Raw genomic sequence first — 21,440 nt, 5'->3', positions numbered from 1 at the left:
CCAGAGAGCAGGAGGCGGGGGGAGGGGATGGAGGCATAAATAGAAGCATTCTGATTTTCCCTAAGGCTGCCAACATATTCCTGGAGGTTTCATCACATGACAGCCTGCATGCTACTGCCTCACCCCTGTACTCCTGCCATTGGTCTCCCAACAAGTCCATCCTTAGGGTGCCCCACCTTCCTACACTAATCGGAAAGTGAGTAGACCCTACATTACCCAATTGCATGATTCTTCACCATCCATCAGCCCTTTTCCCTTGTCTGATATTTTTATAACTAATAAACAAATGTAACTGAAGAGAATCTTTTTAAAAAAAAACAATTTTTCAATGCCCCAAGGACTATTCTCCCGGTTTGCTCACAGCAGTGTCCTGGAGACTAGTCTTTAATTCCTGAAGACACCAATGCAATCCTGGAGGAGTTGGCAACCCTAATTATTGCTTGGGGTCAGCCTTTTTTTGCCTGATTGAATTCCAGACGGCAACCGCGCTCGAATACATTGCACCACAGAGTAATCGGGTGAGGCTGTTGCGCCTAGTATACCTTCTGCGCTGAATCCCTTAGCCTCATCATAGTGCTGAGGGGAGCTTGCCTACACAATGGAAGAAAACATTAGAGGGAGAGTCGTTCTGAGCAACTCTCAAACATCCCTTAGTGAACATCTTGCCCCTCGTTGCCAGGAGTGATACACGGCACGACAAGAGGAAGGGGAGAAAACTCCTTAAAAGGAGTGACTAACACTTCCCAAAAGTTCAGGCAAATCCTGAAATGCACCATCAGGCATTTTCTAGAATCATAACACTCAATCACTCATTCACAAAATATTTATCTTTTTAACAAACAGGTTAACCCTTAAGACTCTGGTCACTGTATTTGTTGTGCTAATATTGTGGAGTTTACACCTATTCAGCAGAGTGAAGGCTAGTGTGTATAAGAAGTATAGGGGGTAATTTATGTAAAAAGTTGTTCAGTCAGAAAGTAGAATAAATAGATTATTTTAAGGGAGCAATAGTGGGAAAAGTGACTTAACTAAATGTTTGCTCCATTTACTCATGTAATTGAGGTAGTTGTGAGGGTAAAATTGAGAGGTTTTACCCAGCTGAGGTGAAATTGCAGTGTGCAATATGGAATGTGATGTGTGAAATCCCTTTGAACAAAGACATTGACTAATTTATTTGGTATGAACATCTTTGTGGAAATATGAAGGTGTCAACAGGTTTGTGTGCTAATATCCCAGTGTAATTTTACCCTGAAGGAAGTTGCAGGTTGGATTTGTTCCCATCAGTATTCTACACACAAATGACCAGGTCAGAGGGAGGACATGGGGCAATGCTGGGATCAAGTAGCATAGTAACTTCCAATGCACCCGGGTGCCATAAGTAGGCTTTGGATCTATGTTGTAGCTAAGATCCATCTCGAGTGTCTTTTACCTGTCACCAATGGCTATAAGCAGATTTTTAATGTAATTGTTTTAACATAAAGACATTGATTCCTTCAATGGTTTGCTTTGATAGGTGCCCTTTGTATCTTTGTTCTGTGTGCCCTGCTAGAAATGGGCAATCTGGATGGCATACCAAATAAAAATATTTTCTGATCTGCCACTATGCCTCACTATTGCACCATTGCACCAGAGAGCATTTGGAGGCAGATTTGATCCTGGTATCAATTGTGCTGCTGTGAAAGAGTCACATGGGATTGCTGTTACACTCCTCTGAGTAGTCAACCTCAGATTAATGGTAGACGCATGCACACCCAATTGCCTGAGGTCAGTATTTAGTATGAGGAGAGCCAAATAAGGGAAAGAGGTTAAATACCTTTCCAGAAAGAGGGAAGGAAAATTTGAGCAGAATAAGGCCCTTTGACCCTTTGGTGCTTCCTGGGGGGAGGGAAATCAGGTAATAGGCACGGAGGGTTTATTGCTCAGGGAATTAACAGTGAAGTACCAGAAAGCATCAGAAAACTAGAAAACAGACAGTGTAGTATGGTGCCAACTGGGGCTGGGGGGCAGAGGGAATTTACAACTAATTAATCTTACAGAATTTTGGTATCTTCTAGTTATGCAACAGTAGTGAGTGTGGTGCATATTGGAACAGTGCATAAAGGGCTAACACTCTGACAGGGTGGGTCATAAAACCACGTGCTAGCAGTAGAAAGGCTTGTATGTGGAAGTAAAATGTCCTCTTGCTTTTCTTCCCCACAGGCGAATGCATACGTAGAAGAGTAACTGATGAACGCGAATTGCGCATTCCACTGCAATACGGGTAATTTTCTCTGATGTTTATTAAGGCTGTCAGATACAGGAGCCAGTAACACATTTGCTAAAAGCCCAGGAAACCCCAGGCAGCCCCAGTTGAGAGCAACTCGCACAAGAGGGATGTCTTTGGTAAAAGCAAATTTGATCACTGTGTGGATCGCTATCTCGACCTGGTTTCAGGACCAACTGAAATCCCCAACTGTAAATGTCATGGTCTCTTTCTCAGTTCTGTAACTCTTCCAACTCGATGCAAACATGTTCGATATCTTTGGTGGCTCTTTCTTTGTATCCAGTCTGGCATCTGCCTTGTGTATTTCTTTTTTATTATGATGAAGTCTTGACAAATATTCCAAGAGCAACTAAACCATGGCAATTTCTTAGGCTCAATTATCTGGGACATTGATTCCAACTCTTTCCCTGACAACATAATTCTTGGCTCACTGTTGCCACGCAATCTCAAAGTTTCTTTGAGGCATCTCTGGTCAAAAACAACAGCCCTTTGATCCTGTGCTAGAGCAATGTAGTGCACTGCATTGTAGGTCTGGAATTAGATTGGTAATGGTCGGTTCTTGTTCCCAGACTTTTCTTAACACTCCAAATGCTTCACCTGCGTAACATTGCTTATATTCAGCTTCTCTTATTATTCTGTGGAGCAATTAAATTAAGGTAACTGTGGCTCTCCTGATCTTTTGGCTTACTTCCAGTGTTATGTGAGTGCCACCTGCAACTGGTTCCCCATTTATCTAATTTTGTTGTTTTCACCATTAACTATAATTTTTGTTGGCATCATTCAGAATGTGTCACCTGCTTGTGTTCTGCATAAGAACTGTCATGCACTTCAAAATAATTAATTGTGTGAAGCACTTTGAGCCATTTCAATATGATAAGGCGCTATATAAATGCATTATTATAATCAAAGATCCTAATTTCCTCTCCACGCTAATTTTAGACCATTGGTTAACACAACTGCATGAAATTCCTGTCTTTGCTCTTCTCATGAAATATATTTAAAATCAACACGTTAACTCTGTCAGGCTAACAGAGAAATTTCCCTCCCATGATGTTAATTGCAAGTAAAGGGTGCGGTCTCTAGCTTCTTTACCAAAGTAATGCTATGGTGACCAGTTGATGAGAATGCTACGCAGTAGTGGTGACCCTAGAGTTCTTTGTCTTCCTTCATTCTCTAAGCAAACCCCTGAGATCCTGCTCCTGCTTTGATGCACCTCTGGGTCTCATGACTTTACTCCTGACGTTCATTTTTTTTTCTCTCCTGCTTTTTCTAATGGCATTGAAGCATACTGAGATATGGGTACCAGCAGAGCCCTGGTACCTCGCGCAAATGATCATCTTTGATGCCTGGGTCTCAGCATTGCAGGTGAAGTGGGTGATTTTACTAAATGGCCCATCACAGCTGAGCCCAGTCCTGTTCTCACGCAGTGCACACCCATATATACTTACCAGCAGGGCTCACTAGACAGCGTTCAGGAGCAGGAGTTGATGTTTTTGTCTCGTCTAGTCCACGGATGCTAACGTTAGTCGTAGTTTCCCTTCGGTATCCCTGGCTAAGATCAGGTGATTCAGCGCAAATCAGGGATTGAACCCAGAACAGCACTGCTCTGGATGGTTTGGCAACACCAGCCTGGGGAGCCAACTTCATTTATGGTCTTTGGTGACAGCCCACAAAGTGTCTTGATCTGTCATCAGAACCACACTATCAGTTGCTGTTCTCTGCTTGAAGTCTGATCCTCAACAGTTCGGTATCCATTGATCTTTGATCCTGTTTGGTCTGAATGTCCCAGAAGCTTTTACTGGGATAGATGACAGGATCTTGCCATGTGGATCTTGTGGTTCCTTTGCTTTCATGGATGTTGGGATAGTGATGCCCCTTTTCAGTCCTCTGGCTGATTTCCTTGCTTTGTTGGGCTGTAGCTTCTCCATCTCCCTTTAAAATTCTAGCTGAGACGTAACCCATTACTCTACAGTTCCATTTCTGATAAAATCACTTGTATGTAACTTAATTTCAAAATAAAACACTCGCCTTTTACAAAGTTGTTTCTCTGCTTTAAAGTTATTTTCCTACCACATACACACACCATTTTTCAATTGGGCAATTGGAGAGGCATTCAGCTATTGGGCTCTGCCAGGCCATTAAAGCCACAAAAAGCCATAAGTGTGTTCTTGTCTTTGGACCTTTACTGATCATCAACTTGCAGTAGAGCTCATCATGTATAGCACTGGTTCAGAACAGGCCTACTGTGGCTGCCTAACTGGTACAATGGGTAATTGCACTGCTCAGTCTGGTACGGAGGCAAATTGTGGTACCCCAGCCATCCTCCTGACTGATGGCAGCTAACTCAGTACAGACCTGGAATCACCTCTGAGATCTTCCTGGCCTATATGGCTCAGCACCCCAGAGTGCACCAGTTGCGGCAGTGGTGGGTGGGTAGTCCTCTGTTATGTTTTAATAGAATAAGGCTGCCTCCAATGAGAGGGAGAAATAGGTTATTGCTGAGGCATTTCTGATTAGCAGCTCTGTATGTCTTCTGAATTGATTTCCAAAATCCATTGCCATCTGGCTGTCAGAGATGGCATTCCTCCTGCTGCTTCTGTGTACCAAGCTCAGTAATCCTTCCTGGCAGCAGTTTCAATGGAATTGTTGTAATAGCTCCTTCAGGCTGCTCCTCTTCTTGCTCCAGCATATTTCAGCAATGGATGATGTGGCTTCAAAGCAGTGAGTTACTCTATCGCTAAATGCCCCTAAGCTCAAATAAATAGATGTTAAAGGATAACATCTTTCTCTTTCTAATTGCGAGTAGTCTACACTAAACACTGCTTCCAGGTTGTGTTCATGCTGTTGGCCAGGGCTGCCCTACTGGTTCTGCTGTTGGCCAGGCTTGCTCTCCTGGTGCTGCTGTTGGCCAGGGCTGCTCTCCTGGTTCTGCTGTTGGCCAGGGCTGCTCTCCTGGTTCTGCTGTTGGCCAGGGCTGCTCTTCGGGTGCTGCTGTTGGCCAGGGTTGCTCTCCTGGTGCTGCCGTTGGCCAGGGTTGCTCTCCTGGTGCTGCCGTTGGCCAGGGCTGCTATTCTGGTGCTGCTGTTGGCCAGGGCTGCTCTTCTGGTGCTGCTGTTGGCCAGGGCTGCTCTCCTGCTGCTGCTGTTGGCCAGGGCTGCCCTGTTGGTGCTGTTGTTGGGTGGGGCTGCCCTGCTGGTGCTGTTGTTGGGCGGGGCTGCCCTGCTGGTGCTGTTGTTGGGCGGGGCTGCCCTGTTGGTTCTGCTGTTGGCCAGGGTTGCTTTCCTGGTGCTGCTGTTGGCAAGGGCTGCCCTGTTGGTTCTGCTGTTGGCCAGGGCTGCTTTCCTGGTGCTGCTGTTGGCCAGGGTTGCTCTCCTGGTGCTGCTGTCGGCCAGGGTTGCTCTCCTGGTGCTGCTGTTGGCCAGGGCTGCTTTCCTGGTGCTATTGTTGGCCAGGGTTGCTCTCCTGGTGCTGCCGTTGACCAGGGCTGCTCTCCTGGTTCTGCTGTTGGCCAGGGCTGCTCTCCTGGTGCTATTGTTGGCCAGGGTTGCTCTCCTGCTGCTGCCATTGGCCAGGGCTGCTCTCCTGCTGCTGCTGTTGGCCAGGGCTGCTCTTCTGGTGCTGCTGTTGGCCAGGGTTGCTTTCCTGGTGCTGCTGTTGGCCAGGGCTGCTCTCCTGGTGCTGCTGTTGACCAGGGCTGCCCTGTTGGTTCTGCTGTTGGCCAGGGTTGCTTTCCTGCTGCTGCTGTTGGCCAGGGCTGCTCTTCTGGTGCTGCTGTTGGCCAGGGTTGCTTTCCTGGTGCTGTTGTTGGCCAGGGCTGCTCTCCTGCTGCTGCTGTTGGCCAGGGCTGCCCTCCTGCTGGTGCTGCTGTTGGTCAAGGCTGCTCTCCTGCTGGTGCTGCCATTGGCCAGGGCTGCCCTCCTGCTGGTGTTGGTGTTGGCCAGGGCTGCCCTCCTGCTGGCGCTCCTGTCGGCCAGGGCTGCCCTCTTGCTGGTGCTGCTGTTGGCCAGGGCTGCCTTACTGCTGGTGCTGCTGTTGGCCAGGGCTGCCCTCCTGCTGGTGCTGCTGTTGGCCAGGGCTGCCTAACTGCTGGTGCTGCTGTTGGCCAGGGCTGCCCTCCTGCTGGTGCTGCTGTTGGCCAAGGCTGCTCTCCTGCTGGTGCTGCCATTGGCCAGGGCTGCCCTCCTGCTGGTGTTGGTGTTGGCCAGGGCTGCCTTCCTGCTGGCGCTGCTGTCGGCCAGGGCTGCCCTCCTGCTGGTGCTGCTGTTGGCCAGGGCTGCCTTACTGCTGGTGCTGCTGTTGGCCAGGGCTGCCCTCCTGCTGGTGCTGCCCTTGGCCAGGGCTGCCTTACTGCTGTTGCTGCTGTTGGCCAGGGCTGCCCTCCTGCTGGTGTTGGTGTTGGCCAGGGCTGCCCTCCTGCTGGTGTTGGTGTTGGCCAGGGCTGCCCTCCTGCTGGTGCTGCCATTGGCCAGGGCTGCCACTGCTGGTGCTGCTGTTGGCCAGGGCTGCCCTCCTGCTGGTGCTGCCATTGGCCAGGGCTGCCCTCCTGCTGGTGCTGCTGTTGGCCAGGGCTGCCCTCCTGCTGGTGCTGCCATTGGCCAGGGCTGCCCTCCTGCTGGTGTTGGTGTTGGCCAGGGCTGCCCTCCTGCTGGTGCTGCTGTTGGCCAGGGCTGCCCTCCTGCTGGTGTTGGTGTTGCTGCCCTGGTCCATCTTGTTCACCACTGACTATCTGACTTCTACACAAGTCCCAGATGCTACACTCATCTTTGAATCCCAAACTGACACCAGTCTCACTCCAATCCTCTGGTCAGTTCCACACACTCCAACCTCTCGAGCTGATTCACGACCTTCCAACCTCTCAGGCTAATCCCAGGACTCCCCCAATTGCTTGGCAACCCCCAAACTTTAAATGTCAGACTGACCCCAAACTCCAGCTGTCTTTCTCGAGCCTCTATTCAAAGGACTCTGTAGCCATGTGTAGCTTTTTCTTATGGTTTGTATAAACTCTTCACTTTGAACTTTGTTGACCTTGGCATTTGCAGTTGTTCCCAATCAGTCCCTGAACTTGCCCCAACCTTCCACCAAGTCTTGGACTTCCATTTCCCAACAGGCTTAACTCAGTTCCTGTTTGACCTGAAGTATCATTCACAATGTTCGTCACCACCCCTTGTACTTGAACTCCCAATTGTTGTTAATTCTGTAACTATGATTGCTACTGTTACCCAGCCCACACATCATGCATGCTACCCTTGAACACAGCTTTTCTGCCTCTCTACCCTACTTACCTCATTCTCCTCCCATTTTCCAGCTCCTTTCCTCTCCTTGTGTTCCCACCTCATGAAAACAACTCTCCCTTTGCTTCCCAGCCTAATCTATCACCAATTCCTGCTGCACTCCTTTCTTTCTGTTGACACAATGCTCTCATTCCTTCCAAACAGGCTTACAGCTTCCCTCTGCCTCAAACAGACCATCCTTCATCACACCTATCCTGACACATACCAGTACCACTACCCAACTGCTGTGTTCCTCTTGCGCCATGTCTTCACCATTAATCTCTCAAGGATTAATATCTCAAACTTTTCCCCAGCTTCCTTCTTCCTCTTTTGCACTTCTGAATTGCCCTCTAGCTCAGTATTTCTTCTCTTTCTCCCATCACTCAACCACCCCCTTACTGAATCTCTGGCTCTTCCTCTCTGCGTCATCCTTTGAAAATGTCTACTTCTTGTGAACAACATCCTCCCTATCTATCACCATCACAACCCCCTTCTTGTACTAGGCTTGTCACCACATCCTTCCCAACTTCATATTCCACCAAATCACCAATGGTTGAAGTGTCATGTGTATCCCAGATCCCACTTTAGCTTCTCCTCTCATTCTTCCATTTCTTTCTTCATGTTCAAGCATCTCACTCTGTCCACTTCTCCATCAAGGTTCATTTTGTCTGCTGTATGCCCTCAACAACCTCCAAGAACTTTCCTTATTGTGATTCCCACACTGCCCACCCTTGTGTGTTCTTAGCCTCCACACTGAACAACTCCTTATTCTTAACAATTTTAGTCTCATTTGAGCTCATCTTCCCCTACTTCAGCTGACGCTTACTTTCCTCATCTCTCAATCTTACTCTCCACATTGATGGCTATAACAAACCAACTCCTTCAACTTGTGGCCTTGAGACATTAGAGATGTCTGTCACCCATATGGATTTACTCCAATCATTTCCTCATCTCCTTTACATTAAGTAAACCCCTGCCTGTTCCAAACTCCTCCAATTATCATCATCCATCTGATAAAAATAACTCTCAGATGCATCTCACTCCAACCTTTGTCATTGTCCTCCACGGTGTTATCACTTCAGCATTCAATGTCCACCTCCTTATTATATCCCTCCAATCTCCCTCAACCTTTATTAAATTCATCTAGTCCATGCAGTTCACCTTCTCCCTCAATCCTCTCTCTTCTTTCCCTCTTCATTCTCACGCTCACCAACATCATGAAGCTATCTGTGCCCTCTTGTCACTGCATCTAATTCTTTCAAAACTGCTGTGCCTCATCCCATCCTCCTCCTGCTTTTGAGGCTGTTCTCCTCCCAGCTCAAATTCTCTAACTTCAAGGCTGTTGCTGCACTTTCAGAGTACCCGAAACACATTAATAGCTGCATGAGTTGAATTGCTCCAACATTCTTCTTTTCTGTGCCCCCGCCTATACTCTCCATAAACTACAACTCATCCAGAATTCCGTAGCCTGAATTCCTCTGCACAAGTCCTGGAGCCCCTTCATTCCTGCCCTTGCCAAGCCGCACAGACCCTCTCTATGCCACAGTCTCTTCACTTTAAGGTGCCCGTTCTTGCATTCAAATCTCCCATGACTTTGCCCCACCCTACCTCAGCAATGTATTCCAACCACCTGTTCCCACAAGCACCCGTTGTTCCTCCGGTTTGCTCCTTGCTTCCTACTTTACTGGTTGTTCTTTGAAGCACTATCTCCTCATCCTTTATAACAACTGCCACCTCTCTTTTCTTATTTCCAAAGGCTACCTTAAAAACTTTTCCCTTCAAATAAGCTTTCACTTCCTTTTGTCCATCCTATTCAATGTACAGTTTTCCCCCTGTGCTTTAAAGTGCTCAGACTGCTTTTTCTGCACATATGGAGTGCTATAGCAATGTAAATGGCTGCTCTTGAGGTTAGTGCTAGTGTATAATTTTTAAAATCTCAACCTTGAGGAGGTGGCAAACGAAGGCCAAGCACTTCCCCATGTAAACAGAGGGAGAGTTACTGCCGGCATAGGTCTGATGGGGATTGGTCTCCCTCTGTGCTGTCTGAATCTGTGAAGTAGAGGCAAAGGACCAACCTCTTCCACCTTGGAGGGGTCATTCTTATGCAGGCTGTAGCAGTCAGTTGAAGAGTGACCTGGGCAGAGGTCATATGGCAGGCTGTCATAAGCACATAAGCAATAGGAGCAGGAGTAGACAATACAGCCCCTCAAGCCTGTTCCACCATTCAATATGATCATGGCTGATTTTCGGCCTCAATTCCACTTTCTCCACCTGCTCCCCATATCTCTTGATTCCCTGCAAGACTAAAAATCTATCTATCTCAGCCTTAAGTGTAGTGAACGATGGAGCATCTGCAACCCTCTGAGGTAGAGAATTCCAAAGATTCCCAACCCTTTGAGTGAAGTAATTTCTTCTCTTAGTCCTAAATGATCAGCCTCTTCTCCTGAGACTGTGCCCCCGTGTTCTAGATTCCCCAGCCAGAGGGAAACAACCTGTCAGTATCTACCCTGTCAAACCCCTTCAGAATCTTGAATGTTTCAATGAGATCACCTCTCATTGTTCTAAACTCCAGAGATTATAGGTTCAATTTACTCAGCCGCTCAGCTGTCTGCCCAGCCCCTCCAACAGGAACAGTTCAAGATTCAGATACACACCATTAGCTGAAAGGGGAGAAAAGAAAAATGAGGGATGCCTTTTTTAAAATAAATTTCAATTTGAATTTTGCTTCCCAAATGATAAAAGATATTGTGTTTGTCAGATGGAGACGTGAGATCAGGATAAAGACTGTCGGGAGCCGCCTGCATGGGGAAACTACATATTACGCCCCCTGTGGAAAGAGGTTACGTCAGTTCCCTGAAGTTATTAAGGTAATTACCAAAGAAAAAAGAAATATCTGCACAATGTGAATAGCTTTCTAGTGTATGATAACTTGCCTGTGGGAGACACTACAATAAAGGTTTTTATTCCTGTCTGGGTTTCTCCACTCCTCTTGAGAGGGCATTGACTTCTTATTGGAATGTAGGTTTGTTGATGCCATCCTCTTACAATTCTTCCCACTGCCATTCTTCACCTGGGAACAAAGACAGTAAGTGCCATGGGGCCTTTTGAATCTGGCTGGGGTGGTGGGGCTTTGGGGAGCACACCTGCACCCAAATCCAGTCCTCACCTAATGTCCCCTCACAGGCAGAGGTATTTGTGTGGCGATCAGGAGCAGGAACAAAAGTTGATTTTCCCCTCCCTCGCCCAGCAATACTGAGGGTGGTTGTAAGCACTCAAATAGTTGCCTCAACTAAGATCAATTAGCTCACCACCTCTGGTGAGCCGTTGGAGGAGTTGTTTTCTACCAGTTGCCATTCTTTGGTGTGTGGGTAGAGATGCTCTGTTTCAAGATCTCTGTCAGTCCTGCTCTTAATCATGTCAGTAGAAGGTGTGCAGACTAGGACTGAAAGTTCCTAGGTTTGATCCTTGGGCTCTTCTAAGCTAGGTACCTCAGTCAGAGTGGTACTGATGCTACAGTTGGCCCCATTGCCTCTGGGTTCGAGAGAGGAAGATCAGCTCCTGACCGTTATTCAGTTGTTCTGCTGGAAAGTTTGAGTGAGGAGAGGATCAGGCAGCTATGATGTCCTTGCCAATATTCACTATTTAGATTTGAATATGAATGCTGACCATTTGGAAAAGGTACTAGAGGGAATGTAACTGGACCCCAGCAAGAAGTTTTTATTAAAAGGCAGTTTCATTCCAGGGAACATTGTTTTATCCTCATCAGAAACTTCACAGACAATTAGTTCCCACCCTATTAAGTTTTTTTTTAGCAGACAGACTGAGAGTGATCTCAGAGCATGATCATTTCAAAATGTGGTGTACTTGCCTTTCACCAATAACAGGTTTGGTCTTTTTTATGTTTTCACCACTGCCATTTTGTCCTTCCTCAGTTGGGAAGGTGGGACTGACTAACAAGTACAGACTTTTTCATCTTCACTGTCAATGCTGCTCCTTTTGGCCACCAGGAGATCATCATGGGAGGGGTCCCCTGTGGGAGGCACTCCAGGTAATGGTGCTACTGAGAGGCTATCCCATTCAGTGGCTAACATTTGACTGTGTCCTTTTAATGAGTCCAATGTTGTGTGGCTAGAATACTTCCTTTAGCCATCATGTGCTTTACTGGAGAGTGGTAAAAATCCTTTTAGTGATGGAAAGGTGTTTCAGCTTCTTTCCACAAGTGACAGCCTGTCCCAGTGAGATCACCAGACCTTCTTGCTTTGAATTATGACATGACAAGATTTTTTAAATGTCCAAGGGGTTTAGACGCTTTACAAATTGTAGGAACCTTGTCCTTACTCTAGTGAGAATTCTAACACTGTGATTGAGCAGCAGTGAAAGGCTGTAAAAATGTTAACCCTCTCAGATTCTGTCTAGTTACCCTTCATTTCATGACACAGAGTTAACCCATGAACCGTCAATTGGAAACAGATAAGACAATTTTGTTCTGTTCTTTTTCCAGTATCTGGCTCGAAATGCAGTGACAGAAGTCAGTCGGGAACATTTCAGTTTCAGCCCCAGGATGAATGTGGGAGAGTTTTTTGAAGCACAAGAGTCCTCTGAGGTTTGTACAGACTTTGGTTCCCAAATAGAAATTCGTTCATTTTATTTGCCTTCATTCAGGTTTTAGTGTCTTGCTTCCAATTTTAATCAAAATTTAAGATTAGCCTTTGAGGAAAGAGGAGATTTGTACCCCACCTAGTGTTCCCCAATGTTATGAGTGAAGACCAAGCCTCACCCAAGATTCAGCCCATGTGTCTGTACAGTTTTACTTGGGAGACATGGAGGTGGTTCACTCACCTGTTGATCCTCCCTCTCTCCTGTCAAACTATTTGCCATTTACCAGGCACTTCACCCTAACAACAGTCAAGATTGGGAACAGGACGTATGAGGAATGGTTGACATGAGCCCATACCCTGCCAGTCCCTGCCTAGCCCAATGGTATTGAAAGTCCGTGGCATCTCCTGCTATTAAACACGCCTTAAGGATAGTACAACATGTTACATTTATGTGGAGCTCATCACAAAGACAAAACTCTCAGTTTTGTCGCTTCTGAAGCAGTGATGGCTCTTTTTGTCTGATTTATTTAGGGTGAGCAGTGGTGTAAGCTTAATGCAGAAGAAATTCCTTTACGGATTAAAGCCATGATGGGTAGACGAGGGCGGCCGCCAAATCCTAACAAGCAGCGATCCCAAAAACAGCCAAAGATCAAGCGAGGCAAAGGAAGGCCACCAAAGGTTAAGACAGTGACATTGCTTAACAACACAGAATTCAAACTCATGAAAAGAATTGAATCCCAAGGTACAATCCAATTTCATTCCTTTTCTTAAAGCAATATAACCTCTTTTCTAGGTACTTCTTGATGCATGTATTTATCGATATAAAATGCCTGTTTTACATTATTGTAATTGCTGAAAAAAGAGACGTTGAAGCTTTTTGTCTTGCACTCATCAGGACACTTCGCAAGAATACCAATGTAAGGGGAAAACAATAATTTATACTGTATATGAAGAGAGTGCTGGTTGGTTGGCAAGTGGACTCAGATTGGTAGAGGCATTGCCATGGAGAATGCACCAGTGATGGTGGCTGACAGTTAACTGCTAAACATTGTTTGAAATTTAAACCAGGTAGCTTGACCCTGATTGATCAAGGCATTGCCCTGAGGAATGAATCAGCAAATGGCTGTCACTTATTTTGTTTAGCTGAAACAGGTGCAATGTAGGTACACATTTTGTCTGCAAAGAACAGGGCCCATGTGTATTAATATATGTAACTTCCAGTACATGCAAATGTGCCACACTGCAAGCCCAACTGACAGTCTTAAACTGGTCATCAGTGTAATTCTTAGCACACTGAGGATTATTTAGCAAATGTTGTCCAGTCGCAGAATCACATCTAATGATGGACACTGTGCTTTGAGTTTTGCAAGCACGGGTTGGTTGGGTACAGTCTGTAACCTGCCCGTTGCGAACAGTAGCTGGGACATGCTGTTTGATATGATCCGCCAGTCTTTGGGACATACAGCCTACATACCTAGCATCACACTGGCACTGAAATTCATATACCACATTACTCATTTGTGTGATAGGCAGAACGTCTTTTTGGCTTGATAGCAGCATCCTGTTAGTGGCAAATACCACTCATTTTGCTACTGCATAGTAGCAGTGTGAAACAGCTAGCTTCACCTGTTGCTCAAAGCTTTGAGATACCTTGCCCTCCCAGGGTAATCTGAGGTAGACTGGGCACTTTTCAGGGCCGAAGGTGACGGTCTTAGGCCTGTTTTTGAGTTTGTGTGATAGGGTAGCTAGGTTTGTAGGCCATATATCCCAAAGGCTGGCAGATCGTATCAAACAGCATGTCCCAGCTGCTGTTAGCAACGGGCAAGGTACACACCATACCCAATCAGCCTATGCTTGCAAAACTCAAAACACAGTGTCTGCGATTGGACAACATTTGCTAAATAATCCTCAGTGTGTTCAGAATTACGCTGACAACTAATTTAAGATTGTCAGTCGGACTCGCAGTATGGCACATTTGTGTGTACTGGAAGCTACGTATATTAATACACAGGGCCCTGTTCTTTGCAGACAGAAAGAACATGTACACACATTGCACCTGTTTCAGCTAAACAAAATAAGTGACAACCATTTGCTGACTCATTCCTCGGGGCAGTGCCTTGACCAGTCAGCGTCAAGCTACTTGGTTTAAATTTCAAACAATGCTTAGCAGTTAACTGTTAGTCACCATCACTGGTGCAATCTCCATGGCTACGCCTCTACCAATCAGAGTCCACTTGCCAATCAATCAGCATTCTCTTCACATACAGTATAAATTGTTGTTTTCCCCTTATATTGGTATTCTTGCAAAGTGTCCTGATGAATGCAAGACAAAAAACTTTGACACGTCTCTTTTTTCAGCAATACTCAAGTTCTGTACCACCAAACGATTATTGTAATTCTGTTCCTTCTCAACCCTCTCCCAACTTTATCTTTCCATTCCCTTCCTTTCTTCTCCTGAAGGTCCTTTACCTATGCTGAGATAAAGTACCTCCAAGTATCCCACCCCAGTCATTCTTCATGTGTTAGCATGGACAGTGAATCACAGCTTGATTCTATTATTGTCCACCTTCCACACAAGTGCAGAAGGATGGGGGCATTGGGAATGTGCACACAGTGATCGGCATAGTGGGCTCTGGCCATCAATGAGACATTGGAACTCTGGCTGATTTTTTTCCCCCTCCCCAGCTCAGGGCCAATTAGTGTCATCCTTGGGGGACAGGCCAAGGATTGAAGCTTCCTGGTTCAGTACTACACCAGATTATTCATTGAATTATTGGAGTCCCTTCTCCTCTTCTATTTATGTCTCTCTTAGCCACATACCATTCCCCATTCAAGAATGTAGCCAAATGGCTTGCACCCAGACTTCCACCAATTCTAATCTTGAACTGTCCTTAGGGAGGTGCTTGTCAACAAAGCATAAAAAAAAGGAAGACTTGCATTTATACAGTGTTTTACATGACCACCGGACATCTCAAAGTGCTCTACAGCCAATGAAGTACTTTAGAAATATAGTCACTGTTGTAATGTAGGAAACACAGCAGCCAATTTGTACACAGCAAACTCCCACAAACAGCAATGTGAAATCTGTTTCTTGTGGTGTTGATGGAGAGATAAATATTGGCCAGGACACTAGAGAGAACTCCCTGCTGTTCTTTGAAATAGTACTTTGGGATCTTTTGCATCCACCCGAGCAGGCTGATAGGACCTCAGTTTAACATTTTATCCAAAAGATGGCACTTCCAACAGTGCAGCATTCCCTCAGTATTGCACTGGAGTTTCTGCTTTGATTTTTGTGCTCAATCCCTGGAGTAGGTCTAGCTCTGAGTCACTAGGTTCTGGGTTCAAGAGTGCTACTAACTAAACCACGGCTGACATTCCAACTCATCTGGATTGTTTGTCTCTGTTCAGCTCATCCCCTGATGAAGTGACTGGGAAGTCACTGTGCACTCTCACCTTTGAGTCAGAAGGTTGTGGGTTCAACTCTAGGGATCAGGCTGACATTCCCAGTGCAGTACTGAGGGAGCGCCGCAATGTTGGAGGCACCACCTTTCATATCAAATGTTGAACTGAAGCCATCTGTTCTCTTAGGTGGATGTAAAAAGATCCCATGGAATTATTTGTAGAAGAGCAGGGGAGTTCTCTCCAGTACCCTGCCAAATATTTATCCCTCAGCCAACACCACATGGACTGCAGTGGTTCATGAAGGCAGCTCACCACCAACTTCTCAAAGGCAATTAGGGATGGGCAATAAATGCTGGCTGAGCCAGTGATGCCCACACCCCATGAAAGAATAAAAGAAAACAGATTTCTGGTCATTATCACATTGCTGTTTGTAGGATTTTGCTGTGCATGGAATGTCTGCCATGTTTCCAACATTACAGTAGTGACTACACTTCAAAAATACTTCATTGGGTGTAAAGTGCTTTGGGACATCCTGAGCTTTTGAAAAATACTGTAGAAAATACAGCTCTTTTTCTTACACTGTGAGCAGAATTCAGTTAAAACCTGAGTCCTCCCAACCTCCTGGTTACTTTTTCTTAAAGAATATTCTTGCTGGCCTCCTGATCAGAGCTGCCATCTTTACACTATTAGCAAGCCTAACCTGGTGCTTTACTGCTCATCCTTAGTTCACAGCAACCTCCACTGCTTATTGATTTCAGCTAAGGGGAGGGAGGGGAGAGGGAGGGACGAAGCTGCCCACTGAGACACCACCTTCTACCTGGCCCAACCTCATAACTGATGCAAAGATGATGACCTGATCAGGACTCTAAATGGTGTATGACAAGACTTGTAATTTTTCCTTTAATTCATGAACTATTTGTTTTTTGTCTAAAAATTAAAAATGGGGCAAGTGTATTTTTGTGGGAGTAGAAGTATTTATTGGGCCTTAGAGAATTCCTTTCAAGATTCTGTGTGATCCTGTTTGTCATTTTGGCGCAGGTGTACAGTGTCTACAACAACCCAAGTTCCATGTCCCATATTGAGACAGGCCAAGTGTCACTCACCACACTAGGAATTCACAGCTGACCATATAAGGAAAGCTGAGTGAACAATATTCCCTTCAATGATGCTGATTGCGCTCCTCTCTGTCCTGATGTCTTGCTTGCAAGCCAATAAACAACCAGTGAGCGGGGGCTTTAAAATGCTAGTCACAGGATTGATTCTGCAGGGTTTCTGCTCATTTACCAGGGTAAAGGTGAAACTGTATTGAGTCTTGAGAGGCTCCCTCAGGGATTCTCAGTAATGGATCCTTCCACAGTCTACTCTGCATTTCACAATGAAGCTCAAGAAACCGATTATTTATAATTAAGGCTAATTGGAATTCTGGCTTGGCTTTGCTGAAATATAGTGCACATTTTATTACATTCGTATGCTTCCTGATTGTTCATTATCTGAGCAGGGTGATTAGGGCCCAGTGCTTGCCCAGAGGGAGGCTGTGGCTCACTCTCTTTCACCTTTTAAAGGCTGGTCACAGAGCAGCATTGCTAGAGGTTAAGTAACAGGTTATGTGCCCAGTCCTCTCAGCTGGAGAGCGATGCAGACCTGCAATGTTTTAACTAGGGCTATCTCCCTTACCCCTCCTCCCTCACATCCTGCATAGAACAGTTGCATTTGCCACATGAAACAGATATTTTGCACAGTGGGGCATAAAGCAGGCATTAACAGATCAGCTGCCTGTTGTCAGATTCGGATGGGTGTATAAATGGGCATCTGAACTCATAATGCCTGTTATGCACCCATTCCCCCCACCCCCCCCATCCCCATCCCCATCCGAGTTAGATTGGATGCAGTATAATTGAAAGCTGATTGACTAATCCAGTTCTCTTTGTGACTTTACTTTTTAGCTATTCTGAATGAAAAAGAGAAACAGAAGCTGAAAGCCTTGCTGAATAAATTGAAGCAAAAGGTTTGAAATTGAAAACCTCATTGAAATATTATTAGAATTCAGCCAGCAGGTATATTGGACACAGGGGGCTGGGAGTGGGCTTCAGTGCATCCTGACCTGATGGGGATAAATGTCTCTCGGTCTGACAACTGCTAAAACTTCCACATGAAATGTGCTGAGGTGGGTTTTCAACCCGGTTGCCTGGTGACCTGAGTACGCTGGAAATAAAACAGAATTCAGTTCTAATTGACACTAATTACCAAGCTCGTCAGAGAAGCTGCAAGAGCAGCTTGCCACACTGACGCTAGAATATATGTGGTGTATTCTGAGACTGGGGTTAAGGCAGTCCAGAGGGAGCTCTGATTTGCACCGAACCCATGTTGCTAAGTGCCTGAGTCTGACACCTGGTGCAAAGAGGAAAGAATGCTTTTTGGTTTGTTCTCATCCCCACCCAAAAATTTTGATCAACATTGGCTCTGTGAGTGAATGAAACAGTAAGCACAAGATCAATGAACCTATTCACCTTAAATAAGGACTGCCCTTTTCTCTTCTCCTGTCTTCAAGCTTCTGACTTGCTGGTTCACAGGTTACAGGTCCACGGGTTCCAGCAGTTCGCTGGTACCTCACCCAAAGGTCCATTTTGCTCATGTATACTGCTTACTGCATCAGGAGTAGGGGCTTTTGCTGTTTCTCTCTTGCTTTGGCGTACAGGTACTAAGGTCACTCAGGCTGAGATCTGCCAACTCAGCACAGTCCAGGGATTGCCCCTGAGACTTTCATGCTCTGTAAGGCTGAGTACCCAGAAAGTGCACCTGGCGCAGCAGTAACCACGCCCCACCATCTCCCAGAGGCTTGGGGAGATCCAGAGGATTACCTTTTGATGAGAATTTGGCTCAAGCGGAACATAACCACCAGCTCGGACTGGTTCAGCCAAGTGGCCTGTTTCTCCGCTGCATATTCGTTGTAATTTCTGTTGTGTTTTATTTCTGTTAACAATAATTCATTGGCCCTGTAACAATTATACACAGTGGAATACTCAATCTGTTCGTTTTATCTCACTGATCCTGTTGCATTTTCTGGGACAATGCCATAGTTATAGGAGCCCAGTAGAACATAGGCGTAAAAACAGGAGGAGGCCATTCAGCCCCTTGGGCCTGTTCTATTTACTTGGATCATGGCTATGAGATACCCAGTCTATCAACAGATGATGACTGCCAGCTTGCGGTCTGACTCTCTTAATGGCTCAGTTGGTAAGCACAGCATGTAACAGCCATACAGATCTTAAAGTTTGAGGTTCAACCCTTGGTCAGGATTAGGCTAGGTTTTGAAGTGCGCCCCCCCCGCCCCCCCATATTTAAACAGGCTACTGGCACTCACTGTCTAGGTTCATACAGGAAGAGTGGGTAGAGAGCATGCATGGAACTGTGTCAGCAAGAGTCAACACAATTGAGAGGTTGAAAATGGCCAAGGAAAGGATGCAATGAATTCCTGACATTTTTCTTCGTCCTTCACAACAGGGACAGACCCAACTCAAACTAGAGCAGAAGATGCAGAAAGCACAAAGGGTAAAAAAAGATCAGGAGAAGCAGGTGAAGAAGCAGCAGAAACTGAAACGAAAGCAGCAGAGGCTGCAGCTCCGGCAGGAGATGAAGAAACCTACTGAAGACCTGTATTTAACTGATCACAAGGTAAGCCATCACCATGGGCCAAACCCAGAGTAAAATGGGAGCATGAAGTAACTGTTAAAGGAAAAGACCAGGCTCACAATATATTCTATTTAATAGAGAGAATTACTCTTTTGATAGATTGCAGTGTTCATTTTTTCCTTCAACTTTATCACCAGAAAGTGTTGCTATGGGTGCCGGTCACTTTCCAGTACTTCATTTAAGTGTGTGTACTTCTTCTGGGAGCTGAGAAAAGCAGTGTCACTCAGGCCATTGAACTGCACTGGTCATCTGAGCCTGATCCTGTCCTGCACACACCCAGCAAGAGTCCCTGGATAGGCATGAGGAGTGGGAACCCTGACTGATTCACTGTTCCACAACCTATCCTAGAATTGTAGAATAGGATCATAGAAAGTTTACAGCACAGAAAGAAGCCACTTGGCCCATTGTTTCTGCACCGGCCAAAAAACAAGCCACCCAGCCTAATCCCACTTTCAAGCATTTGTTCCGTAGCCCTGCAGGTTATGGGACTTCAGGTGCACATGCAGATACCTTTTAAATGAGCTGAGGGTTTCTGCCTCTCCTACCCTTTCAGGCAGTGAGTTCTGAACCCCTACCACCCTCTGGGCGAAAAAGGTTTCCCTCATCTCCCCTCTAATCCTTCTACCTATTCTAGGGGACCATTGTAGTGCTCACACTGGTATCTCACATGAGATCAGTGAAATTGCCACAAAACAGGGATAAAACCTGGCACCCTTTCTGGTTGATGCCATTTGGTATTATACCAGGCAGTGCATTTTGTGACTGAGTTGTTGCTCCAGGCTGAGTTGGCTGATCTGGGTGGTACAAGCAACCTCAGCATTCCTGAGGTCAGGAGCAGAAACCTCAAGACACCCTGATTGCTACCCACTGACCCAATGCTAGAAGCTATGCACATGTGGACGACATTGAGTTTTTCTGTGATATTGCTCTTGTCTGTGATACACTCAACATTGAGAATTTTATTGAACTATTCACGATTGAGGCCTAAATATAGAGAATGGCTTCTTGGGAGACATATCAGCAGTAGTTACCAACTCTGGTTGGATGTGAAATGAAAAAAAGCATCCAGGAGATTAACCTTTATTCCTGGAGACTCTAGGACAATGCTACAGGGTTGGCAACCCTAACCAGAGTGCTTTATCCCAGCAAAAGTTCAGCACCTTCAAGAAAGGAGGGGAGAAAAGGGGCAAGTAAATTCACAGGTGGGGCAGGGGGTCAAATATAGAACTAGCTGTTTAATTTTGCTTTATATATTTTTGTAGGTTCACTGTTGGCCCCAGACATCTAACAATGTAGTGATGCAGGCGGTATAATGACTTGGGAATGGTGGGTGGAATTCCACTATATTAATAGATATTCCTGCCACTTTTTTTCTTCCAGCCTTTACCAGAGTTTGTCCCCATTCCAGGCCTGGTGCTTTCTGGCCGTGCCTTTTCTGACTGTCTCACAGTCATTGAGTTTTTGCACAATTATGGCAAGGTACTTGGTTTCGATACCAGCAAGGATGTGCCCAGCTTGAACACACTCCAGGAAGGCTTGCTGAATGTTGGAGATAATATGGGTGATATCCAGGACCTGCTGATTCGATTACTCCAGATTGCAGTGCTCGATCCAGGATTGCCTCATAAATACCAGGTACAGAGCCTGAACCAGTGATTGTGTTCCAAATTCTCCAGTGAAACCATATAAGGTCGAAATGTAACAACACAGAGAGAAAGTTGATTGATGGGCAGGATAACAAGGGTTAGGGTTGATGGGTGTTGCTTCAGTTGGAGATGGGTTGGAAATGTTGTACCTCAGGAGTCAGTGTTAGTTGTTATATTAATTGTGTTTAATTGTATATAGGTGCTGGAGATTAACTGGGGATTTACTTGTGCCCCTATAAGTATACACAGACAAACTGTGGTTGTTGGGTTAGGAGGTGTATGCTTGTAATGTGCAACTCTGTAAATAAATGCTTATAAAAATGTGTAAAGATTGGCTCCAGTTCTATCCTTCACCAGCTGACTCTGGAGTATGACAGTCAGTGCTGGGTCCTCTTATGTGCTCAATACCTACAAATGATTTCAACTGGGCGTGGTTAGTATGATATTGAAATTTGCTGACAACGCAAAGGTAGTGAGTTTGGAAGGACTGTAAAAGACTTCAGGAAGACTTAGACAGGTTTAACAGAGTGGGGGTGAACAGGTAGCAAATGTGGTTTTATGTCAAGAAGTG

At 45.8% G+C, this 21,440-nt stretch overlaps 1 protein-coding gene across 6 annotated transcripts in view; it reads left to right on the top strand.

The window, feature by feature from the left end:
• Positions 1 to 21,440, top strand: part of LOC121273352 (bromodomain adjacent to zinc finger domain protein 2B-like) — a 161,329-nt gene that overhangs the window by 99,520 nt on the left and 40,369 nt on the right. For all 6 annotated transcript variants that reach the window (XM_041180528.1, XM_041180523.1, XM_041180527.1 and 3 more), the window contains 7 exons: positions 2,200 to 2,260; positions 10,292 to 10,400; positions 12,035 to 12,136; positions 12,663 to 12,873; positions 17,477 to 17,538; positions 19,035 to 19,205; positions 20,604 to 20,858. In XM_041180528.1, the coding sequence (XP_041036462.1) occupies positions 2,200 to 2,260; positions 10,292 to 10,400; positions 12,035 to 12,136; positions 12,663 to 12,873; positions 17,477 to 17,538; positions 19,035 to 19,205; positions 20,604 to 20,858 (971 nt within the window). The remainder of the gene's footprint in view (positions 1 to 2,199; positions 2,261 to 10,291; positions 10,401 to 12,034; positions 12,137 to 12,662; positions 12,874 to 17,476; positions 17,539 to 19,034; positions 19,206 to 20,603; positions 20,859 to 21,440) is intronic.

The sequence above is a fragment of the Carcharodon carcharias genome, chromosome X (genome assembly GCF_017639515.1).
Source record: "Carcharodon carcharias isolate sCarCar2 chromosome X, sCarCar2.pri, whole genome shotgun sequence".
NCBI classification, from domain to species: Eukaryota; Metazoa; Chordata; class Chondrichthyes; order Lamniformes; family Lamnidae; genus Carcharodon; species Carcharodon carcharias.
Note: the sequence above shows the minus strand (reverse complement) of the source record. Positions and strands in the feature narration are given on the sequence as shown.